The sequence below is a fragment of the Gracilinanus agilis genome, chromosome 3 (genome assembly GCF_016433145.1).
Source record: "Gracilinanus agilis isolate LMUSP501 chromosome 3, AgileGrace, whole genome shotgun sequence".
Lineage (NCBI taxonomy): Eukaryota > Metazoa > Chordata > Mammalia > Didelphimorphia > Didelphidae > Gracilinanus > Gracilinanus agilis.
In genome coordinates, this window is record NC_058132.1 from 101,827,585 (window position 1) to 101,853,507 (window position 25,923).

The 25,923-nt window shown below is 36.2% G+C and overlaps 1 protein-coding gene across 1 annotated transcript in view; it reads right to left on the minus strand.

The window, feature by feature from the left end:
- NARS2 (asparaginyl-tRNA synthetase 2, mitochondrial) overlaps positions 1–25,923 on the minus strand; it is a 170,117-nt gene that overhangs the window by 63,032 nt on the left and 81,162 nt on the right. Inside the window, exon 7 of the mRNA XM_044668187.1 lies at positions 19,282–19,414. Coding sequence (XP_044524122.1) covers positions 19,282–19,414 — 133 coding nt within the window. The remainder of the gene's footprint in view (positions 1–19,281; positions 19,415–25,923) is intronic.

Consider the following 25,923-nt stretch of genomic DNA (forward strand, 5'->3'; position numbering starts at 1 on the left):
GGAGAGGAAACATATAAGAAAAACAACTGCTTGAACGCATGGGTCGGGGTGGACATGATTAAGGATGTGGACTCGAAACTACCACACCAATGCAACTAACAACAATTTGGAAATAGGTCTTGATCAAGGACACATGACAAAACCAGTGGAAATGTGCATTGGCCATGGGTGGGGGGAGTGCGGGGGGTGGAGGGGAAAGTAGGAGCATGAATCATGTAACCATGTTAAAAATGAATATTAATAAATGTTAAAAAAAAAATCCAGATTCCCAGTCCAAATACAATGTCTGATCTCATCACCAGTCATCAGTGTTCTTCTGACTGTCACATTTAGGGCCTATCCCTCCAAAGCCTTAGCTATCCACAACACAAGTGGAACTGCTGGCCCCTTCACTTGGGTGAAGTGAGTCCATCCTTTTTCAGCTGTCCTCACAGCTATCTGCTGCTAAGAGAACCTGGAAGGGCATCTTTCAAATTGGGGTTAATCCATTTGTCTTTATCAGGACCTATTCCCCTAGCCAGAGAGTCCCCTTCTTTCTCCTATTAACTTTAGGACCACTTTCTGCACTCCTTCACCAAGGTGGCAGTGGCAGCCATAGCATAGATACATGTAGGCCACCTTCTGGTCACTGCATTCAGGATCTTGGACAGGGAAGCCATTGGCTTCTTTTGTCCTCCAAATATCTCCCAATATTCAACAACGCAGGGAGATTGAGACAAACAAGCTTAAAATACAATAAAATAGGCCTGTAGCACTGGATTTACAAAAAACAAACATGAAAAAGTTAAACAACTTTGCTGCAGGTTCTGAGTCTGCTCCAACCTAATCTCCCAGATCTGTAGAAGGGGGAGATAGGCCCTTTTGAGACTCTTTGGAATTCCCTGGCCCATTCCCAGATATTTATCTGTATCAGAAATCAAGGTGTCTGGAACCCTGTCAAATCCCCACAGGTAGGGATTAGGCTGCTCAATCCTGAGGCTTGCAAACCAAATTCCCTGATTCACTCACTCTCAGATTCACCAGATCTTTCACTGTATCTTGTCTGAGATATCAAGTGTATCAAACCTTAGGTTCCACCCAAACCTTAGCCTCACCAGTCAAGGCCATCTTAAAGACTAGCCAACGTGTTTCAAACCTGCAAAATCTCAAGAGATTCGGGATTTGGACACACAAATCCAAATTCTTGTTGCAGCTTCTATCCTCCCTATCTGGACCTTCTCTGCTTTTTGCTCTCACCTTTTTATCCCTTTGGACTTAGAAACTGGCAGAGGCTCCCTTGATTATCCCTTCCTTGGTGGGGGAGACACCAGAATGACTGGTGGGACATCCTGCCAATCAGGGAGGATGTTGAGGGTCTCTACCAATCCAGGAATCCCAGATGAGCCCCCATCTGTTGAGGTAAAAATTGATGACTCACTCAAATAAACAAAATGAGAGAGTCAGAAGGTAGTAGTAAAAAAAGGCACTTCTCAGCCCATTATTGAAGTGCTATTTTTCAGGAAGGGGAATAAACAACTGCTTCTTTTTATTCCTACCTTCTGACTCTGATTTTGTTTATTTGAGTGAGTCATCAATTTTTACTTGCACAGGGGTATACATAGACAAAAGAGGGTGAGAATGTGAGTTCACTATGATGGGATGATATAAAAAATTAAATTAAATTAAGGCATGAGAAAGAAGAATGCATTGGGTGGAGGAGGAAGGGAAAAATAGACTGGGGCAAATTACTGCACATAAAAGAGGAATGAAGAGACTTCACACTGGAAAGAAAGATGGGGGAGGTGGGGAAGAGAGCATGTGAATTGGTTCAATGGGGGAAAAACATACAAAATCAATTGAATATAGAATGTTATCTTAGCCTATAAGAAAGTAGGAGGAGAAGAAGGGGAAGGCATAAGAGAAAGATGTGGGGCTGATAGAAAAGAAGGCAAATTGGAGGTAGAAGTCAGAAACAAATGGGTATATAGGATGGAAAATAATTAACAGTAGTCATAATGGTGCAATTTTTTTTACATGTTTCTCTAATGAAGGTCTCATTTCCAGGGGCAACTGGATAGCTCAGTGGATTGAGAGTCAGGCCTAGAGACAGGAGGTCATAGGTTCAAATCCAGCCTCAGACACTTCCTAGCTGTGTGACCCTGTGCAAGTCACTTGACCCCCATTGCCCATCCTTACCACTCTTATACCTAAGAGCCAATACACAGAAGTTAAGGGTTTAAAAAAATGTAAAAAATAAAAATAAAAATAAAGGTCTCATTTCTCAAATACATAGAGAAATGAGTTGAATATAAGAATACAAATCATTCCCCAATTGACAAATAGTCAAAAGAAATGAATGGGTAGTTTTCAGACAAAGTAAATAAAACTCTCTATAATCAATGCAAAAATGTGTTAAATCACTATTATTTAGAGAAATACAAATTAAAACAAATCAGAGTTACCACCCAAAGCTGGGACACAAATGCATTATTGAGGGAGTTGTGAACTGACTTAATCATTCAGAAGAGCACTTTGGACCTATGCTCAAAGGACTATAAAACAGTCCATACCCAGCAAAACAATTACTAGGTTTATGATTCGAAGAGGAAAAAAAGGGGAAGGATCTCTTTGTACAAAAATATTTAAAGCAGCTTTTTTGGGTGGGCAAAATTTGGAAAGATAGGGAATGGCTAAGTAAGTTAAAGTATATGATTATAATGGAACACTGTTATGCTGTAAGAAATGACAAGCAAGAAGAACTTAGAAAAATCTAGAAAGCCTTACATGAACTGAAGCAGAGTGAAATAAGAAGAACCAGTAGTACACTTTATAGTGACAGGAATACTTTACAATGAACAATTGTGAAAACGGGCATTCTCAGTAATGTAACGATTCAAAAACTGTCCCAATGATCCAAAACTCATGATAAAAAAATGCTATCTACTTCCAGAGAAAAAGGAACTGAGTCTCAATCTAGTCCAAAGCAAACTTTTATCACTTTCTTAATTTTTTTTCTGTTTGAATTTACTTCCACAAAATGATAAATATGGAAAAATGTTTTACATGATTACACATCTGAAATCTACATGAGATTGCTTACCATCTCAATGGGGGTGTGGGGGATTGGGGAGAAGAGAGGGAGAGAAGAAGAGAATTTTAGACTCAATATTCTTTGAAAAATGCTAGAAACTGTTTTTACACATAACTGGGGAAAAATTAAATTAAAAAGGCATTTAATAATTTGATAAGTGCCTACTATATGTCAGACACAATGCTGAATTCTTTAAAATATTATTTATCAGTTGTAATAAAGATTTCTTTGTGTATGGCTTAGCCTGGATAGTTTTGGAGTTCCCTTCCAATTGTCAAATTCTAGGATTCTGTGAATTTTTGAGACAATATACAGTATTTATGACAAGGAGATAGTACACCAATATGTTGAGACTATATTTGAAGAACAGTGTTTACTTGTAGGTGCCATATTTGAGGAAGAACATTATGAAAAGAAGAAAATCACAGATGGGTGAAAGACCTTAACATGATGCCCTCTAAAGGTTAGTTAAAGGAATTTAGATTCTTACTAGAATAGAGAAGACTTAAGGGGAAATGTATAGTCATTTTCAAGTACTTGAAGGACCTGTAAAGTAGAAAGATATTGTCCAACAAAGACTTGTTTTGTGTAGCCCTACATGGAAGAACTATGAGAAATAGGTTAAAGTTACAGCAAGCCTTGATGTAAGAAAATGCTTCCTAATAAGGCAGTAGGTTTTTCCTCACTAGCTATTTTCAAGTAAAAGTTTACTGAAGACTTGTTGGGTATATAGTAGACAGAATATTTATTCAGTTATAGGCTGGACTAGATGGCCTTTGAGTCCCTTCTAACTTTCATATTCTTTAATGGGCTTGAGATGGGTCCTGAAATATTTGTAAGATTTGGATGGATAAAGAGAGACCATTTCAAGAAGGAAAAATAGCAAATATAGGGCATAGCAGAGGTAATAAGCAGGGTATATATAGGGATAGTAGAGCCCACAGCCTAATAAGAAGGCATGGTCTAGATTAAGGGGTACTTAAAGTAAATTAAAAAGTACTTTTGGATTGATCAAATAAAGCAAGACTAGAAAGAGTCTGGAAAATGGTAGAAAAGTTTGTACTTGTTGTGGCAGGCACTAAAGTTCTTTAAGAAAAGAATGATGTTGAAAATAATGTCTTAGGACATCTTAAAGGCAAGGTAAACGAATTTCCCTTGGAAAAAAGGAATCTTAAGAGCACTGATGGTTCTGCAAAATTAGGACAACCATGTGTATATAACTTGAGTTTGCGGCAGGAGCTTTATTGGATCTTGTTTTTGTCTAGCAGCAGATCAAATTTTAAAGCTTTTCTTACTGAACATGAACTAATTCAACAGACTGGTATATAAAAACCCAAGAAGTACACAAGATGATTGGCAATTTTGGTTTATTTGGCAGCATCCATATGAATTTTGATAATTTTCTCATACTGCAATTCATAGAAAATGTTTGTTCTTTCAAAAGATCTGAATCTTTCTCTGGGCAAAATGTAGTGACAATTTGGTGGTATTTCTTTCCTCTAGGTTTATTACCAGTAAGACATGTAAACATTCAAATTCAATGATTAACATTATTAAAAATTGTTTAAAATTTAAATTTAATGATTAACATTGAATTTTTAAAAGTCATAAAACAATTACATGTTAAAGAGTATTTTTGTTCAACTTGTGGTCCATAAACTTAAAAAAAATTTTTTTGATAACTATATATCAAAAGAACTGTTTTTCTTTGTAATCCTATGTATTTTAAATGAATTTTAAAATACTATACAAAACACAAAAATGTTAAGAACTCATGTTTTAATGGTATTGCTTTTTGCTTACTATTTTTATTTTTATGGGGATAATGCAAGGTACCCAGCATGTTACTTAAGCACTAATACAGAAATATAATAGTACATACCTAAATATCTGTAAACATAGAACATATTTAAACAATCTTATGAATTGCAAACAATGAGTATGGGGTGGGGTGGAGGAACACAGCCAGGATCAGTAAGATGAGATGAGCTTTGGAGAGTCCACTTTCACCTACACTAGGAATAGGAGATATTTAAACTAGTTTGGTTCTACATCCAGTACAGATGAGCAATGGTCAAACTGGCCTATCTTTTGTGAGGTTCGAATTGTTGTAAACTCAGTATGCTTCCAGGTAAATTTCTGGAAAAAGTCTGTCTTTGGTGGCTGATTATAGTTGTTTCTCATTTTCCTTTCTTTTTTTTTTCCCTTTTAAATGCTTCTGACTGCTTACCATGAGAGAAAGTAAGTAGGAACTCATATGGCCTATTAGTATTTCCCTAGGTGATTCTGTAGGGTGTACTTTAGGTCCCATACTACATTAGAGTTTGGACACTGAACACAGCAAATATTGGATCTGAGTGGTGATGACAGGTCCCGAGGATTCTGCCTAAACTGATCCTCTGCAACTAAGTTCAAGATCCTTGTAGTGTAATAGGTATAGGCTTTAAAAGTATAAAAGCAGATTTTTGCAAGCACTATCAGGGAAAACCTTTGCTGGAAGTCATGGACATTCTGAATGGAATGCAGGGGGTAGAGAGGAGAGAGTAAGCAACAGACATTGCTGTTTTGTGAGGGGTTTGGAGCAGAAATGCAATCTGCAATCCCTATTTGACCTGGGATCTTAGAGATTGGTGAAGGTTGTAAAGGTTGAAGATATCATCCTGCAAGTCAATTCTGAGTAGGGGAGAGACCTGTGTTCTGGTGGACAATTTGCAGACATCTTTCCCTACCTGGTTACTTTTGGATCTTTGGCTGTGGAGGAGTTGGTTCCTGGTATCCTGAAGACATCTCTGGATTAGTTGTGAGAACCCCAAATTCAAGCCCTCTCCCTCAGGTCCTTAGCCAAGCTGTTTGGCTAAGGAACTTTCCCTTTTGACTCCAGTGCTGGTCAGTTAGACATAGTTTTACCTCACTCCCTCTCCTGTCCTTTCAAATTACAATTAAACTGTTTCCCCTGTTTGTTTTCTTCATACCTTAAAGTTCTCATAGTGTGTGTATTTGTTAAACTCTGTGTTTATCCCTGGCTAGGTGGATCTGGGTTGGCAGTTGAGCCCCAACTGTCACTCCTGTCAGTTGCCCAAACCATTCATTGAACTGTATTTTCCCAGCTTGTTAAGTCCCCAGCTATTGTCCATTCCTGTCTCCTACTCACCCTTCTGAACATAGATAAAAATATAAGTTAACCCCAGTTTTTACCTTAAGAGTAGTTGGAAAGCATGCTTGGCACTGGGGATTCCACGGGACAAAAACAAAATCATAAAGGGACTTGCAACTAAGAATGAATACAGCTCAGAGAGTACATAACTCATGTTTAACCTTGGTTGTTTGCCACAAAGCTTCAGACATAGTCAGGGTCAGTCCTAAATTAGAGTGTGTAGGGGAAATTCAACAATTTGACAAATATTTATAATGCTGTTGTTGTTGTTGTTGTTGTTGTTGTTAAGCATAATGCACTAGGATAGGAGCTGAGGGAGATGCAAAGACCAGTAAAACAAGGTCACTTTATATAGTCTAAGTGTGTGTTTGTGTTGGGGGAAGCAGTAAAAAGATATACAAGAAACTACAATATATCAAATATTAAATGTAAGTACCTACAAGTTAAGTATCTTCAAGAAGTAAAAACAAAAGTCTGATAAAAAAAAAAAGACAAGTGAAACAAAAGATAAAGGAGAAGGGAGAAACTAAAGATGCAGAAGGGAAAGTAGTTGATGACCAAAAATATACAAACTTGTAGCCTTTAGAAAAGCAGTTTTAATCTGTGAAATCATCATAATTTCAATCCTAAACCTCTTAACAGAATTATATCTTGTATATTCTAGTATGTCTATATAAAAAAGAATATAATGATCACCTCTATGTAGATAATCCTTCTCTAAACACCCTCTATCCTTGATCATCCCCTCAAGTTGCTAAATGTACGTCCTCTCACTTCAAGTCTTCTTCCTACCATCTTCTTCTTTGATGTTCATTTCCTCTAAACCTATCACCGTGTTATCCAAGCATTTTGGAGAACAATCTGGAACTATGTCCAAAGAATTATAAAATTGTGTATGTCTTTGAACCAGAAATACTACTATTATGTTTGTTTATTAAGGTGATGAGGGAAAAAGGAAAAGAACTCAAATGCTCTAAAATATTTATAGCAGTTCTCTTTATGGTGACAAAGAAATGGAAATTGAGGAGATGCCCATTTATTGGAGAATGGCTAAACAAGTTGTGGTGTGATCATGATGGAATACTACTTCACTGTAAGAAATGATAAGCAGGTTAAAAAAAATTTAGGTAAAAAAAAAGGTTTAAAAAAAATCATGGAAAGACCTACATAAAATTATGCAAAGTGAAATGAGCATCCACTGAAATAGTGTTTGAAAAATATCTTGTGTGTGTCTACCCCTAGAGAAAAATAACTGATAAACAGAAATAAGCAAGACATAGTTTTATATTTATAAATATATATACTAATAAAATTTTAAATCATTATATGGATATGTATGCAATCAATGCATTGATAATTATTGACAAATATATAACTATATAAATTATAAATTATTAATAAATTAATAATATGTAGGGTTTTTTTTTTTGTCAAATGATTCTAGTAAGGGCAGGGGAGGGCGGAAGGGAGAGACCTGGTAATTTTAATGTAACAAATAAATCATTTTTAAAAAGTAATGACTGGTTCCCATGCCATTTCCCCCTCCTTTCCTTTCTTTCTTTTTAAAAAAAACTCTTACCTTCCATCTTAGAACCAATATTGTGTATTGGTTCTAAGAGAGAAGAGTTGTAGGCAATGGTGGTTAAGTGATTTGCCCAGGGTGAAATAGCTAGGAAGTGTCTGAGGCCAGATTTGAAACTAGGACCTCCTGTCTCTAAGCCTGCCTCTCAATCCACTGAGCTTTCCCCCTCCTTTTTCTTTTCTTTTTCTTTCTTTCTTTCTTTTTTTAAATTAAAACCCTTACCTTCCATCTTGGAGTCAATATTGTGTATTGGCTCCAAGGCAGAAGAGTGGTAACAGCAGGCAATGGGGATCAAGTAACTTGCCCAGGATCACACAGCTGGGAAGTGTCTGAGGTCAGATTTGAACCTAGGACCTCCCGTCTCTAGGCCCGACTCTCAATCCACTGAGCTACCCAGCTGCCCCCTCCCCCTCCTTTTTCAACAAGCTCAGGACTTCATAGTTTCTCCTACTATTATTCTTCATTTTTCATGTTCATGTACCCTCAAATAATCTTGCTTCCTAGTTTATCTACCTCCTCCACTCTTGTGGTCTGTACCTTTACTCAATCTCAGTCACAATACAGGGATAATCTTACCATGATCCTCATCCACAGGTATCTCACCTTCATAAACATAACTTAAATTCCTCCATCTGATCATAACAAACTGAAATTCTAGCTCTTCCTCTTCTGTGCCTCACCCCTCCAAAACCTAGGCTTCATCCTCACTTTAACCTCTGTCTCCCTTCTTTCTTACTTTCCCAAGCCATTGTCTTTACTCTCAGGCCTCACTTTTTTTCATTTAAAATCTTGACCCTTAAGTCAATTAGTTCAATTTAATCCTGCTCTTGACCAATGAATCACTTATGCCATTTTCCTATCACAGCTCATCCCTTTTCAAGAGTCAATTTTGAAATATTTACAGCATCTATCCTTGTTCCTGCCTGTATGCTGTTGAATCATGCTAGAAGAAAACACAGAACTATAAAAACACTAATTTATGTTAGTCTTCTGGGCCTCCTCACTTTGCATGTCAATACTTTTACTCTTCTCATATGAACATTCTATCACACTCTCTCTAGCAACTGTTTCAAACTTCTATATTCTAGTCACTACACAAAATCAAACAAACTAACCAATGAAAATCCCAAACTTGAAGGCTTTGCTAGAAATATTTTATTTAAAAACTACTCAAAAAAGATCCAAGGCAATGGTCGTAAGAGACTAGGTAACTTTATTTATACTGATTATTTTGCCTTTCTAAAGTAAAAATCAATACATTTTCCCCCAGACTGTGCATTATTAGGGAGAAAAGCAATTTTAGCTATCATTTATTAAGTGTCTACGATGTTCAAAGACAGGGAGATAAGAAAGAATAAAGACAATTCCCTCTATGAGAAATAGACGTAGATTCAGAGGTAGAGAAGCATCTAGTAGGTAAAAGGAAGATAGACAAATGGAAAGAGCAGAAATTATTAAGCTGCTCATTTTGTTGCTGTTATTTTTTTAAAAGCCAAATTCACAGGGGGCCGCTGGGTGGCTCAGTAGATTGAGAGCCAGGCCCAGATGGGAGGTCCTACGTTCAAATCTGGCCTTAGACATTTCCTAACTGTGTGACCCTGGGCAAATCACTTAACCTCCACTGTCTAGCCCTTACTGCTCTTCTGCCTTGGAACCAATACATAGTATTGATTCTAAGATAGAAGGTAAAAGTTAAAAAAAAAAAAGCCAGATTCACTTTTATCCTATTATCTGATATTACCAAACTGGAAAACTTGTGGATAGCAACTGTGCTAGCATTATTTTCCAACTATTTATTGTTAGTGATGCATTTCTTTTTTTTTTTTTAATGCAAGGAAAATATATTTTTACCTAAGTATTTTCTGGCATCCTTTTTTACTTAGTTGATAATCTATTTCAATCATCCTGATTTTCTCAAATATGTCTTTAGACATATTTACAATTAAAGACTCAAAGTTTGAAGGAAGCTTAGCACTCAGCTATTCTACATCCTACCACAGGGATACCCTCCCAAAACATTCTTGGAAGAAGGTCATATAGCCTCTGTTTTCAACATGTGCAGTGACAGAAAACTCACTTTAAAAATACCTTTATGAGGGGCAGCTGGGTAGCTCAGTGGATTGAGAGCCAGGCCTCTCTATGAGAAATTTCTATGAGAAATAGATGTAGATTCAGAGGTAGAGAAGCATCTAGTAGGTAAAAGAAGACAGACAAATGGAAAGAGCAGAAATTATTAAGCTGCTCATTTTGTTGCTGTTATTTTTTTAAAAGCCAAATTCACAGGGGGCCGCTGAGTGGCTCAGTGGATTGAGAGCCAGGCCCAGACGGGAGGTCCTAGGTTCAAATCTGGCCTCAGACACTTCCCAGCTGTGTGACCCTGGGCAAGTCACTTGACCCCCATTGCCTACCCTTACCATTCTTCCACCTATAAGTCAATGCACAGAAGTTAAGGGTTTAAAATAAAAAATTCTTTAAATAAAAAAAATACCTTTATGTATTTTGAGGGTACTAATTATTAAAAATTTTTTTCCCTAACATTATGGTATACCATGATTTCATCAAAGTTCTTTGCATCATAATAATTAAAAGGTGATCCAGAGGTTTGTCACCAGATTTATATTAATAAAAAGAGGGAAAGAAAGAGTGAGAGATTGAGAGCTATCAGCCTAACTAGAACTGATTCTTCATTTGGCTGGGCAAGGTCCTGTCCCACCTCCACCTCCTCTCCTACCTCCCAGCTTCAGCTTGCCATAGATCAAGAGCCAAGATAAGTCAGCACCTAGACAGCTTTGAGAACCAATCACTCCAGGTCTGGAAGCAAAAAAGAGCCCAACATGCTTCCCATCTTGTTTTAAGAACCCTCCTTGCCTACTGGCTTTCAAATGTTTTGCCATGGTGACATTCCACTGGCTCTTCTCCATTTGTTAAGGACACCCACCATCATGCTGGCTCTCCATGTTATTACTTATACTGATGCTGACGCCAGGGGATGCCAGGAAACACCAGTTCGTGACATGAGACCCTGTGAGAAGTAACACCCACCATTCCAAGTGTAAGAAGCGGGGTAGCACATAGTTAGGGTGTTGATTGAATGGTTATGGGACAAAGCTACTCACATCATCCCTCCTTAACAGGGAGACGGTTGGGGTTGCCACACAAGTGGAGGTTCCCCAATATGGACAAGTTAGGGATGAGAAGTTAGAGGGAGATGTCTAATGAATGAGTCCCAAAGGAACCCCAACAATTGCTCAGAGTTGGATTAAATTTACTCAAGCCTCCCCATTCCCTTATTGATGATGGCAGCTTAAAATGGAGAGCAGTCCACCTTCCACCCACAACCAACAAGGATTCAGTCTCCCACCCAAATCAGTTGCTGTCCAGATCTGACTAAAATCTCTCAACAAGGGGTTTATTAAGGAATAAAATACTTTGAAGGGTAAAGGAAAGGATATCAGGGAAAGGGGTGTAAGGTGATTCCCTAAATCCTATTATCTATCTTTCCCAAGGCAGGGTAGTAACAGATATTTCTTCAGAGATCTCCAATGCCCAGTTTGTCTGACCCTAAACCCCAGAAAACGCCTATCCTTATATTATCACTAGCTAAAGAGGGAAATGTAGAAATCAAGGTTCAAAGCAAGGTTGGTTAGCCCCCAGGGGCCAGCTCCCCCAGAAGTCCAGGTCTCCTGGCCCAAAATAGAAGAAAATGGTTGTTCAGGTTCTCCATTGGGTAAAGGAATAACAGTAGAACAACTGTCTGGTTTGGTCTTCCCAAAAGTCTCAGGAAAACTCTGGATTAGCTTGAAAGGTCTGCTGCCCTGCAAATTCATTCCTTCCTCCTTGGCTGTGCCCCAAGCTTCTTCGAGATCCGTTGGTCTTCTCAGAATCCTGCCCTCTCCACCCCCAGGCCAACTGTAATTCTCTGTTTCTGGGTCAAAATTTTATATTCCATATATCAGCTGCACCTGTAGGCTTGTTTAACTCTTGCAATGTCTTATTCAGTCTGTTACACAAGGGATGGAGGTATTTTCCTTCATATAGTATCTATCTTTCCAGTCTCATTGGATATCATTTCTCTTCCCATACACTGTACCAGTCAAGCTGACAGAAATTCTCTCTATACTTCTTGCACATTTCCCACCTCTGTGCTTTTGCACTGATCATCTCCTGTGTCAGAAATGTACTGTCTCCTCATTTCTGCATCATATAATCTCTCTCTTTCAAGAGGTATTCTCAAGTACCATTTCCTAAATGAAGCTTCCTTACCAAATTATCTTGTATTTAACATTTTTTAGTTATTCTCTATATTTATATTTATTCTGTATGTATTCATCTTACCCACTAGAATGTCAGTTCCTTGGAAATAGCAGTTGTTTCCTTCTTTGTATCTGTAGCCCCAGCATGAAAGTATTTGGAATGTAGCAGGAACTTAATAAATGCAGGTTGAATGACTGATAATATTCTTTCAGCTATAAACAAACTATAACTTTTCTATTCATTAAACTATTAAACTCCAGTTCCTTCAAACATTCCTCATAAGACAAAATTTCAAGATCTTGCATAATTCTTCTTTAGACTTGTTCATTTGTCAAGATCCCTTGTAAGATGTAGCACTTAGAACTGAACATATAAAATAGCTAGCATTTATAGAGTGCTTTAGGGTTTGCAAATCACATTACAAATATTATCTCATTTTTATCCTCACAACAACTTGGGAAGTAAGTGCTATTATTATGCCTGTATTATAGATGAGGAAACTGAGGCAAACAAAAGTCTTAACTAAGGTCAAACAGTTATTAAATGTCTGAGGATGGATTTGGACCAGTCAACTCACAATCAATTTATTTGCTGGTCATCTGGGAAAAATGTTATTGTGTTAGTCTTGCTTTTGCTGATTCTGATTTGACATGCTTTCATTGAAAAAAGAGGATGCATCTTATGTAGGAGGATTTGACATTTAGTTTTCCTGACTCTCTCCACTTATTTACATGCTTATGCAATTTAATACAATATAATAGAGCCCGAAAATTCTTCAACCTAAAAAAAAATTTAAATAGGAAAGATTATAGGTAACTACTTGAAATTTTCTATAATTAAATGAAAATTTATCTGAATTTTAAAAATATATAATATATCTAACTGTTAAAACTTCCAATCAATAAATATTTGACTATTTTAAAGACTACTTAAAGAGAAACCTTTATTGGAGCAATGGAAACTAATATTTTAAAAAATGTTTTTCATATTGGTCACATACTCTGGCAGCCTAGTGGATACAGTTCTGGGTCAGAAGAATTTTATTTCCAGTTGTTACAAATAAAAAATTGATCTGGAGGCCCATCACCAGATTTATAAGCATTAGAAAAGGGAGAGAGAGAGAGAGAGAGAGAGAGAGAGAGAGAGAGAGAGAGAGAGAGAGAGAAGTAAAGAAAGAACATTAGAGAGTAAAAACAGAGATGGCACGGTCAGCTAAGGAAGCAGCTCTGAGAAAAAACTACCAGCCCTGTGGCAGGTATGAAGTTAAGACAGAGTCCCAATTCAGTTTCACCCACTAACTTAAAAACCCTCTTGGCTCCACCTCCTTGGTTACGTCATGCTGGCTCTGCCACTGGGAGACCCACTCTGATGGGGAACCCAAGAGTCCAGGCTTTTGGCATGCCACATGACTTTGTGAATCCTCTGTACCACCATGGTGCATAGTGTAAGCTCCATAAATAATTACTTCATACACAATCCAGTCTCCAATTACCTTAACTATAAAATGGGGATAATAATAGAACCTTCCAAATATATGTAAAATGATTTGCAAATTCTATATTAAATGCTAGTTATTATCAAAGTGATATAAATTTTAATATTCTTTGTGAACTTATTTTGTGGAATAGTTATCTCATTAATTATAAAAAATATTTAATTGATAAATGACCAAAAAAAGAATTACAAATAGCCATTTCATTAATGATATCATTTTTTAGAAACTTTGAGACAATAGTCAAGTCTATCCATCATGTTAAGATATCAGGGTTATTATTTTTACAAATTTCAAATATTAAAATTATCAAGGATTTTATATTAAATATATTATGGAACATGATTTTTATATGGTTATGTTTTTTGTTTATGTCTTAAGAACCACGAGAAATTCTCAATTCTACTTGTATTGATTGCTTTGTGAAATGTATGGTAATGCTTGTTTTGGTTTGTTTTGGCAAAAAAGTGAGAGTATTGCTAAAGTTTGAAAATCATTGTCCTAAGGCTCAAGGGTATTGCAATCTTTATTAAAGAAACTGGAGAGTCTAATTTATCATGACCTCTTCTAATAATGTGCCCCTGCATAGCACATGGAACATTGTAAGTGATCAATAAATGTTTAACTATTGAGTGTTTTTTTTTCTCTTTACTTGTGCTTACAAGCAGATAGGAGAAAGTATGGGCATATAAATTGTCTGTTAAAGTTATAGTTATCTACAAACAAAATATGCATATACCATTCACCATTGAGTAAAATTCAGATACACCTCAATTAGATGGCATGAGTAAAGGTGAAACACTTCATAGGGAAACTTTTTCTCCTCTCCCTTTATAATGTTAACACTTTGAGGGTAGGAACTAACTGACTTTTGGATTAATTTGTAGTTCTAGTGTTTGCAACAGTGCCTGGCATGTAGTAAGCACAAGTAACATTTATTATATGGCACAAGTGAAAAATGAAATGATCTGGACAAATTAATTTTCCATATAAATGAATCCTTGAGAATTACAGAACGCTAGTAGCCTTTGGAGATCATCTGGCCAAATTCTTCATTTTATACATGAAAAAAGGGAGGCCCAGATGTTATGTGACTTGCTTAAGGTTGTGTAGCTAGTAAAAAGAGAGACCCAAAACTTGAATTCTGATATTTTGTTTCTAAGTCCAGGTTTGTTTTTTCTGTATTACAGAATCTAGGGAAGAACATTTGAGAAAGTCTGATTCAAAAATCTACAATATGGGAATCTGGAACCCCAGGACCTGAATTAAAACCCTCTCTGAAGCTTACTTCTGGTGTGATCATTTCCAGACCCCTTTTCTTCTGTGGAGCTCATTTTCTTCATCTGTAAAATGAGAGACCTGAACTATGTGTTCTATTATCAGCTTAAAAACTTACAAAATATCATCTCATCCAATACTATGTTACATTGCAAATAAACCAGGATCATACAATGATAGAAGCCTAGTGCTGGGAAAAGTCTGGGTTATTTTATTTAGCCCTTCCCTGGTGCACAAATCCACTTTAAATGCTGGAGTTTATTTTAACCATTTGGGGCAGAAATCTTTCTAAAACAAATTATAACATACTTTCCCCCCCTAAATAGAGTATGCTAAGAAGAGCTTAGCTTTCTCTGTCTCAATCAAGTTTATCACTGAAGGCTTTAATCATTACATTGTGCTTAATGTAACAATAACCTTAGGACTCTGTACTCTCTCAAGCTGGTATGCTCAGCCAGTGATGGCACTACTCTTCTTTTTCGTCTCTTGGGCTGGTCAGTGTTCTTTGACAGATTTCCTGTCATTTGTTCATATTCCAAATTCTCTTAGTTCTTCAAATATGGAATGTCAAGAGTTTTAATAATTTGTGGTCTATGATTATTATTATAAGTTATATTAGTGATTTTCCATGTTTGAGACCTAGAAAGGCTTACCTCCATCTGATTTCTACCAATAACCACCAGATATTTACAAGAGGAAAAACTGGGCTTTGGAATAATTAGCTCACAAAAGTCTTTTGCCTTCTTTGGATCCTCAGTATTTAGCATAGTACCTGGCACACAGTAGACACTTAATGCTTATTGATTCACAGACTTTATGTAGTATCATGATAAAAGTATTGTATAATCCTCATAGACTATAATATTATTTGGTTTTTTATTTTGTACTGCCAATTCCTTAAACCTAATAAGCATTTAATAAGTGTTTTTAATTAAATTGCAAACAAAACAATGCAAAACCAAATATTTCACAAATGACCCCAAACAAAAAAAGATGAATAAACATTAAGCAGTAGGAAAGAATGAACTATAGTAGGGCTTTGTTTTACGTGAACTCAACACTTGCAAATTTAGGCATATACAACTGGCAATTGAAAAAATAAGGTAAAAAATACGTAAAATAAAAAACGTTAATTACACTAAACCTGCACTATTTTCTGAAATGGTGTAAAGTCTCAGAGAAGTTTGCCCAATCATGATCATTCTCGTTCTGAGAAATGTTAGTGAGCCATTACATTGTTTTGAGCCAAACATTAGCTTCAGCATCAGTCTTTGTCTCAAGTTTTAGATGTGTTCATGTCATAGTAGTACTTCTCTTTGTTTCATTAATACTATTTAGTTATTAATCATGGCCCCAAACAACAAGAGTAGTAATGGTGGTAGCTCTGATAAGCCTAAGAAGAGTTGTAAAATGACACGATATGTTTGTATAAGAAATGCAAAGGGTCTTAGAATGTATTGGTCATGTAAAACAAGAGATAGCTTAATAAATTAAGAAACAGGGAAAAAACTATGATCTTTCACCTCCAGCCTATCACTTTTTTTTTAAACCCTTAACTTCTGTGTATTGGCTCATAGGTGGAAGAGTGGTAAGGGTGGGCAATGGGGGTCAAGTGACTTGCCCAGGGTCACACAGCTGGGAAGTGTCTGAGGTCGGATTTGAACCCAGGACCTCCCGTCTCTAGGCCTGACTCTCAATCCACTGAGCTACCTAGCTGCCCCCAGCCTATCACTTTGAATCCTGAAGTAACAGAAAGAAATAACTTGAGAAGCCAAATAGTTAATGAGAAGTTACTAATGCTTTAAGCAAGCCTGAAACAATGAATAAGACTAAAATATGCTAGCAGAAGAAAATAACAGGTAGCTTAGAAAGATCTGCTTGTGGCAATATACCTCTGTAAGTAGAACATTATGAACCACGAGATTGTTACATATCATGAGGTATACTCTTTTGAAGGATTAAAAAAAATGATGGCTTTTCTACCTTTGATTTTCAGACTATGCTCTATAATCACTTATGTGGAAAACAGAAACATAAATGAGGGGCTAGAATAGCCTTCAAGATGATGTTAAATTGATGGCTCAACAGCATTAAAATAGAAATATTTAACTTTTTAAAAAGCCAGTTAAACACCCTTTGTAGCAAAATTATTATTAAGCATTTAGGATACATAACTGTTCTTTTAAATAGTTATTCCCACAGAAGGGAGTATAAATGGGAGAGAACTAGGAAGAATTAGAGGTTATGTTTTTGCAGCATGTTTTGTTGTCTTTTTAAGAAGTGGAAAAAAATGACACCTGAAAACATTTAGATGTGACACCAAAACTAAAGTGTTTATGTTTTAAAAGTTCCTTGAGGACAGAGGCTATGTTGTTATTTATCTTTTGTTTTCACGAATGTTAAATATAGGAATTTGCATGTAGAAAATGCTTGATAAACATTTCTTTAAATTATCAAACTGATGTTATGACTGCAAATCATGGACTACTACTTCATAAGAATGAAAATGGCAGGTGACCCAAAAGGAATTAAGTTGCAACATAAACCACTGATGAAGATGTGACTGTTGGCTAGTAAATGGATGAAAAAGGAGGTGGCCAATCATATATTTCACACGCAATTTATGAATTTGTTTTTGAAAGAGAGGAAGGTCTTATTACATTAAATACATATATATATATATATATATATTATCTGCCTTTACTTTCTCTTTTCTCACTTTCTTATCCCCATCCTTATAATCGGCTCGCAACCTCATCATTCAATTGAAACTGTTCTCTCCACAAAGTTGTCAAATTGCCAGATCCAATGGTCTTTTCCTAATCCTCATTCTCCATAAATTCTGCATTTTTTGACACTCATGATAACCCTCTATTACTTGGTATTCTCTTTTCTCTGGGCTTTCAGGACACTACTCTCTTCTGGTTCTTCTATGTATCTGACTACTCTTTTTTAAGTCTCCTTTGCTGGATATTCAATTCAGGTCATGCCCTCTACCCTCTTGGGCTCTGTCCTGGGTGCTCTTCTCTTTTCCATCTATCCTTTATCACCTGGGTGATCTCAGCAGTTCCCTCATTTTATATTCTCTCTCTCCTGCACTCTATAATTCAATAAACTTGGCTTTCTCTCTAGAGTTTACACATAACACTCCATCTTCTATCCCTGTGCCTTTGCAGTGGTATCCCCTTTGTTAGATATGCATTCTCTCCTCACCTATGATACACCGAAGCCCTCTTTGTCCTTTAAAAGGCCATAAAACTCTACTTTTTACATAAAGTCTTTCCTTATTCACCCATTTGCTAATTTCCTTTCTCCCAAATTACCTGTTTTTATTTTCTTTATTGTTTCATTTGTTGTATGTGTCCTCAGTATGAGGCATGATGCCAAGGGCAGAGTAGGTGCTTAATAAATGCTAGCTGAATGATTGGTTTTCTAGTTGGCATAGCAGGAGCTTAAAGTGTACCTCTATATTTTTTTCAGAAAAACTTTTATCTACATATGTCTCCTCCATTTTGTATTTGCATTAATATTCTCAGGGTGATGCTAAATGGGTGGGAATCTTGGAACACCACAATATCAGAATAATCAGAATTTAAAGTAACCTAAATGGTGACAAACAGACTCATAGCTGGTAGAAGTAGGTTGCAGTAAAAGTAATCAAGCTTCTGAAAAAGAGGTGATATAAAATGAAATATCAAAGACATATAGTTCTATAAAAATAAATTAGATCATTCATGTAGCAAAGGTAAATGATAATAAGGATAGTTTAAAAAATGTGTTTATTTTCACAAGATATGTAAAGATACAGATGAAAGCCTCCAGTTCATTAAGTGACAAATATGGAAGATTTAAGGAAAAGCATGGTCAAGACTAATGCAGGACAAGAGGATGTGGATGGGCTGATTTGTAATGATGGAGAGAATAACCATTCCAATGAGATCAGTCACTGAATTTTCATTAGAAGCCAAATCTTGTGAAAATTTCATTAGATCCCCATGACTATTTTCATTCTCTCTAACTAGCAAAATTCTGTTGATTCCACTGAATAGTTTGAGGTGAAGTCAACTACAAACATAGTTTAACATCAAAGACTTACAATACTTTGAAAATATATGACTCAGCTTGACTTGGAGATAGGAGGGTTCAAATGTGGCCTCAAACACTTACTAGCTGTGTGACCCTGGGCAAGTCACTTAACCCCAATTGTCTAACTCTTATCACTCTTTTACTTTGGACCAATACTTAAATCTATTCTAAGACAGAAAGTAAAAGTTTTAAGGAAAAAAGGAAGGAAGGTAAAAAGGGAGGAAGGAAGGAAGGAGGGAAGGAAGGAAGGAACAAAAGAAGGAAGGAGGGAAGAAGGGAGGGTAAGAAGGAAGGAAGGAAGGAACAAAGGAACAAAGGAAGGAGGGAAGAAGATGGAGGAGAAAATATATGATTCTAGTTCCTACCTGCATAAGGTCTTGAAGACTCTCAACAAAAGACATTTCTGCTTCTACCATATAAAACTCTGCCAGGTGTCTTCGGCTTTGAGAATTCTCAGCTCGGAACGTTGGGCCAAAGGTAAACACTTGAGTGAAAGCTCTGCAATTGAAGATGAAGAGCACAAAAATTAAACATATGAAAACAGTTAAGAATTTATATAGCACCCTGAGTTATGCAGGAAAACAGGTTTCCAGTATTATTTAGAGCATGAACCCAAACACTCCAGTGGGTGGTTATCTTGCTATGGCAGGTGATAACGATGCTACAATAAAATACTATATTTATAGAAAACATTCTGTTTGAAAGGGACTCCCAAATACTTTATAAATCTGGTTTTCCAGGAAGAGAAATATAATCATTTAATGGTGCTGGGAATAATCAATGCAATGAGTGGCAGACAACTTAGTTTCATAGCAATCAAAAAAATAAAGAGAAAGTGACCAACATGAGTAGGAAAATTTGAATTACAATATGGAAAAAAGTTATTCTGAGACTGATGAAGAGGGGAAAAGGAAAAGCAGATGGGTAGGATGAGTTCAAAGGCTAAGACAGAATCTTTAAGGCTGCCCAAAACTTTAGCTAATTGAATAACTGACTTCAAGTTGTTCTAAATCACTAATCATAAGAAACATAAACTACAACAGTAATTATAACAGTCTTGAGGTTAGCTTAATCTTCTTTAAGGTAAGCCTACACCCAAATGCTCTCCTTTCACTGTCAGGTCCCCAACTCTACCTATTTCCCCTTTCCCCAGTTCTGGAGTCTTTCTTAACTTGATAGTTCATTATTTCTTCTCAGGTAAGCAGCCAAGTAAAATTCTCCTTTTCATTAGTTTCTAAAGTACGTACTTTAAGTTGTTTCTTCTAAACAATTTCTATCTTATAATGGCCTTGTAAATCATTCCTTCTGGCTCTTTTTCTTTTTAAGCCTGTTCCTCAGACTCAATGTTCCAACTTCTGTCTCTATCGCTTTACATACTCTGTCTCTCAGACCTGGAATACACTTCCTCTTTGGTTCCTAAGTTTCCTTTTTTGGGGGTCATTTTCAATTTTAATGATGTGTTTTCCTTTTATATTACATATAATCACAGATTACTAGTACTTCATGAGAGGGCTCCTGCAACAAGATAAAACAGTAAATTAAAACCAATGCAATGATCTTATCTGAAAGTGCATGTAACATTTAGTATTTGTGGTATTATCCTGTTATTTTTTTCCCCCATATGAACAGAAATCTATTTTATCTCTCTCCTACTTCCCACCCCAATGGAGAAAACAAATTTCTTGTAGTAAATATACAAAATAAATTTTGCAAATGCAAAATAAATTTCCTCAATAGTTATATAAGAAATATTTTGTTGTTCTTATTCAGTTGTGACTGAATCTTCTTGACCTCATTTGAAATTTTCTTTGCAAAGATTCTAGAGTGGTTTGCCATTTTCTTCTCCAGATCATTTTACAGATGAGGAAACAGAGACAAACAGGGTTAAGTGACTTGCCCAGGGTCACATAGCTAGTGTCTGAGGTCAAATTTGAACTCAGGAAGATGAGTATTCCTGACTTGAGGTCTATATCCCCAATCATGTCCGCATCAACCCATGTGTTCAAGCAGTTGTTTTTCTTCTGTGTTTTCACTCCTGAAGTTCTTTCCTCTGAATGTGGGTAGTGTTCTTTTCCATAAATCCCTCAGAATTGTCCTGGGTCACTGCACTGCTGCTAGTACAGAAGTCCATTATATTCAATTTTACCACAGTGTATCAGTCTCTGTTTACAATGTTCTCCTGGCTCTGCTCCTTTCACTCTGCATCAATTCCTGGAGGTCTTTCCAATTCACATGGAATTCCTCCAATTCATTATTCCTTTGAGCACAGTAGTATTCCATCACCAGCATATACCACAATTGTTCAGCCATTCCCCAATTGAAGGGCATACCCTCATTTTCCAGTTTTTTGCTACCACAAAAAGCACGGCTATAAATATTTTTGTACAAGTCTTTTTATCTATTTATCTCTTTGGGGTACAAACCCAGCAATGGTATGGCTGGATCAAAGGGTAGGCAGTCTTTTAGAGCTCTTTGGGCATAGTTCCAAATTGCCAACCAAAATGGTTGGATCAATTCATAATTCCACAGCAATGCATTAATGCCCCAATTCTGCCACATCCCCTCCAACATTCTTTACTCTCCGCTGCTATCATTTTGGTGAGGTCAGCAAGACAGTGTATGATAAACCCAAAGAGCCCAACTTTTGGGACAAAAATCCACTATTTGACAAAAACTGCTGGGAAAATTGGAAAACAATATGGGAGAGATTAGGTTTAGATCAACATCTCACACCCTACACCAAGATAAATTCAAATGGGTGAATGACTTGAATATAAAGAAGGAAACTAAGTAAATTAAGTGAACACAGAATAGTATACTTGTTAAGATCTATGGGAAAGGGAAAACTTTAAAACCAAGCAAGAGTTAGAAAAAAATTACAAAATGTAAAATAAATAATTTTGATTATATTAAATTAAAAAGGTTTTGTACAAACAAAAACAATGCAACTAAAATCAGAAGGGAAACAACAAACTGAGAAAAAATCTTTATAACAAAAAACTCTGACAGAATTCTAGTTACTCAAATATTCAAGGAGCTAAATCAATTGAATAAAAAAAAATCAAGCCATGTCCCAATTGATAAATGGGCAAGGGACATGAATAGGCAATTTTCAGATAAAGAAATCAAAACTATCAATAAGCACATGAGAAAGTGTTCTAAATCTCTAATAATCAGAGAAATGCAAATCAAAAGAACTCTGAGATATCACCTCATACCTAGCAAAATTGAATGTTTTTACAGTAATATTAACATATAAATGATTCTACTGCCAATTTCTTTCATCAGTTTATAAGTCTTCAAAATTGCTCATTTTTATAATATTATTGATATTTTAAAAAAACCCTTTCCTTCTAAGAATCCATACTGAGTATCAGTTCCAAGGCAGAAGAATGCTAAGGGCTAGGCAACTGGGGTTAAGTGATTTGCCCTGGGTCAACTAATAAGTGTCTGAGATCAAATTTGAACTCAAGTCCTCCTGGCTCCTCCTCTCCATCAACTGACCCACCTAGTTGTGTCCCTTTTTAATAATATTTATATATCAGTATAAAATGCTCTTCTGGTTCTCCTCATTTTTCTTATTATTTCATAATAGTCTTTCCACGTCTTTTTGAAATCATCTATTTTCTCATCATATGCCACAACTTATTCAGTCATTTCTCAAATGATGACTATCCTCTTAGTTTCCTGATTTTTTTCTACCATAAAAGAGCTGCTGATATAAATATGCCGATATACAAAAGGACCTTTTCCACTTTCATTTCTTTAGGTACAGATCTAGTAGAGCTGGGTGAAAAGACATACACTGATTAGTAATTTTTTCTGTACAGTTCCAAATTATTTTTCAGTAGTTCCAAATTACTTTTCAGTAATTTCATTGGAACCACTGAAATTTCAGTGGTTCACCAATACAGTGATCCCTTGATTCATGAGTTTAATTCATCCCATGGCCAAGCTTGTAATTCAATTTGTTCAGGTGTCAAATAGAATTTCCACATTTAAACTAATGGTAATGCAATTAATCCATTCTGGTCCCAAAAAACCACATGAATTTTTTGTTTTATGTGCTTTTAAATATAAAAATGTACTTTATAAATAACAAATAAATATATTTATAGATAATAAGAAAGAATGTAAAGAAATAAACTTGCTTATAAAATGTTATTTACCTTCAAGGTCAGGCAAAGATACTGGAAGAGAAGGTTTTCATTTCATGAGCTATCTTTGTATTGTATAACTTACTTCGTAATGTATAACTTACTTTGTACACACTTAACGTTGCATTTAAATGCAAAATTGACCTTACGCATTACTTATGAGATATAGCTTTACTGCTAAACTTAATTGCTATTTTTTTCCTTACTTATCATCATTTTCTTCATTGATTTTTGGCTGTTTTGCCACACTTTCCTTGATTTCAAGGCCGTTTTAGAGGCCGTTTCAACAAATACTGTTCCATGGAACTGTTTCTTTTCCCTTTCAGAAAATTTCGATAATATGTGAAATAAGTGTCATATACACTTACAATGTCTGATAGTGCCTATGCAACTTTTTCTGGGTGTGTCTTCTCAATAAACTAATTTTTTTTCCCCAAATCCTCAACATTTCCTTAATCTCGCTTTTACTGATTACTTCATCCACTTCAGGCTCCTCCCCATTAATTTCCTGCAAAACGTTTGTATGCTGCTATTGCTGCTAGAACTTCTTCAATTCCTCTGTCCTCAGGACTGTTATAAGGAAAAGATAAGTTTAGGTTTTATGAGCACAGAGGCATGAGACTAATAGAAGAGAGTATTCTGGAATCTTGGAAAGGGGGGTTAAGCTGAAAAAAAAATCTCAGGGACTGTTAGGCTGTCTGTCTCTCTCTGGATTTGATCCTGGAAGTTGTAGATGCCAAGTCCTGCGAGTTTAACACAATCCTGTGTTACTGCTGTGTTGCTGTGTATCCTGAAGAATATCCGAGGTAGCTGTCTCTATCCTGTGTCATCTGCAGCTGTCTGTAAGATAAGGTCTAAGCCCATCTGGGTTTAGAATCTGTCCCTGGATCCCTTTCTGATTTGGTATTTGCCATATCTCCCAGAACACCCAGAGAATTAGGGCAGACTAGGTAGACAAGGACTGGAATTACAGTTTAGTATGCCAGGGAGAGAGTGTAGGGCCTTAACTCTAAGAAGATCCTTCATGTGAAGGCTTTAAGTTTTGGAGTACTTTAGTTAGTAAGCTCAGTATTAAGATTTCCCTTTACCCTCTCAACCTTTCCCTACGTTAATAAAATACACTCCCAGTTACTGTGTTTTGTTATCTGTGTATTGTTCCAAGATCAGACCCTGCCTGGACTGGGTTCTGTTGGCCTTCTCAAACTACAGTTAACAGCCTAACCATCTGGTCCCATTCCCAATACCACCCTCATACAAGGACCCATGGTTAAAAATTAAGAAATCTGTCTATAAAACTGATAATAAAGGGGGCAGCTGGGTAGCTCAGTGGAGTGAGAGTCAGGCCTAGAGACAGGAGGTCCTAGGTTCAAACCCGGCCTCAGCCACTTCTCAGCTGTGTGACCCTGGGCAAGTCACTTGACCCCCATTGCCCACCCTTACCAATCTTCCATCTATAAGACAATACACCGAAGTACAAGGGTTTAAAAAAAACCTGATAATAAAGACAAAAATAAAGATGAAAGCAAAAGCAATTCAATACAGATCCTTGTACGGCCAGATAAACACTGAGCTAAACGAGAGAGCTTCATGCAACTTGTGAACCCGAAAGTTCAGCAGTCTATCTAAATGGAGGGTGGTGGAAGTTCATGATTCAAATATCAGCTCATGACTTAAAGCAAAAAATCCTGATCATGACTGCTCCTATCTCAAAATGCTTATGACTTAAAGTACTTGTGTATCAAGATACTACAGTACTGCATCTAAATGCTGATTTTCCCATAGATCTCCAATACTGAAAATCCCTCCCCCACTTTTTTTTTGTCATATTGGCTCAAATGCCTTCTTCTACACAAAGTTTTTTCTGACCTCTTGATTGCTAGTGCCTTTTCTACCCTACTCCTCCCTTAGAGTACTTATTTTATACATTTTTATGTACTTTTATATGTACACATTTTATTTCCAAAAAACATAAATTCCTTAAAGGCAAGGATTATTTTATTTAGCTTTTTGTATTTTAGAACCTAGCACAATGTCTGGCACATAGGCACCTTATAGAGACTTGATTTATTGAATGTCTGTTGAAACTTAGGGTTTTACCATTCCTTTATGATGGAGGCCTGAATTTTCTAGTTTATTTACCACATAATAAAACATGTGTTTTGTCTGGCACAAGTCAAATTATGTAGAAAATTCTGCAAATACAGTCCTAGAAAACAGATTGGCTACTACATTGAAACCTAATTATTTATTAATTTAGAAGGAAAATATTTAAAATAAAATAATAAAGTGATATGGGGCAGCTGGGTAGCTCAGTGGAGTGAGAGTCAGGCCTAGAGACAGGAGGTCCTAGGTTCAAACCCGGCCTCAGCCACTTCCCAGCTGTGTGACCCTGGGCAAGTCACTTGACCCCCATTGCCCACCCTTACCAATCTTCCATCTATAAGACAATACACCGAAGTACAAAGGTTTAAAAAAAAAAAAACTTAAAAAAAATAATAATAAAGTGATAGCATATATAGCAGATTTATGGGGTTTTTCCCCTTTCAAAAGGTAATTATACAATACGGGAGAGATTAGGTCTACATCAACATCTCACACCCTACACCAAGATAAATTCAGAATGGGTGAATGACTTGAATATAAAGAGGGAAACTATAAATAAGTTAAGTGAACACAAAATAGTATACTTGTCATATTTCTGGGAAAGGAAAGACTTTAAAACCAAGCAAGAGTTAGAGAAAATTACAAAATGTAAATTAAATGGTGTTGATTATATTAAGCTAAAAAGCTTTTGTACAAACAAAAACAATGTAGTCAAAATCAGAAGGGAAACAACAAATTGGGAAAAAA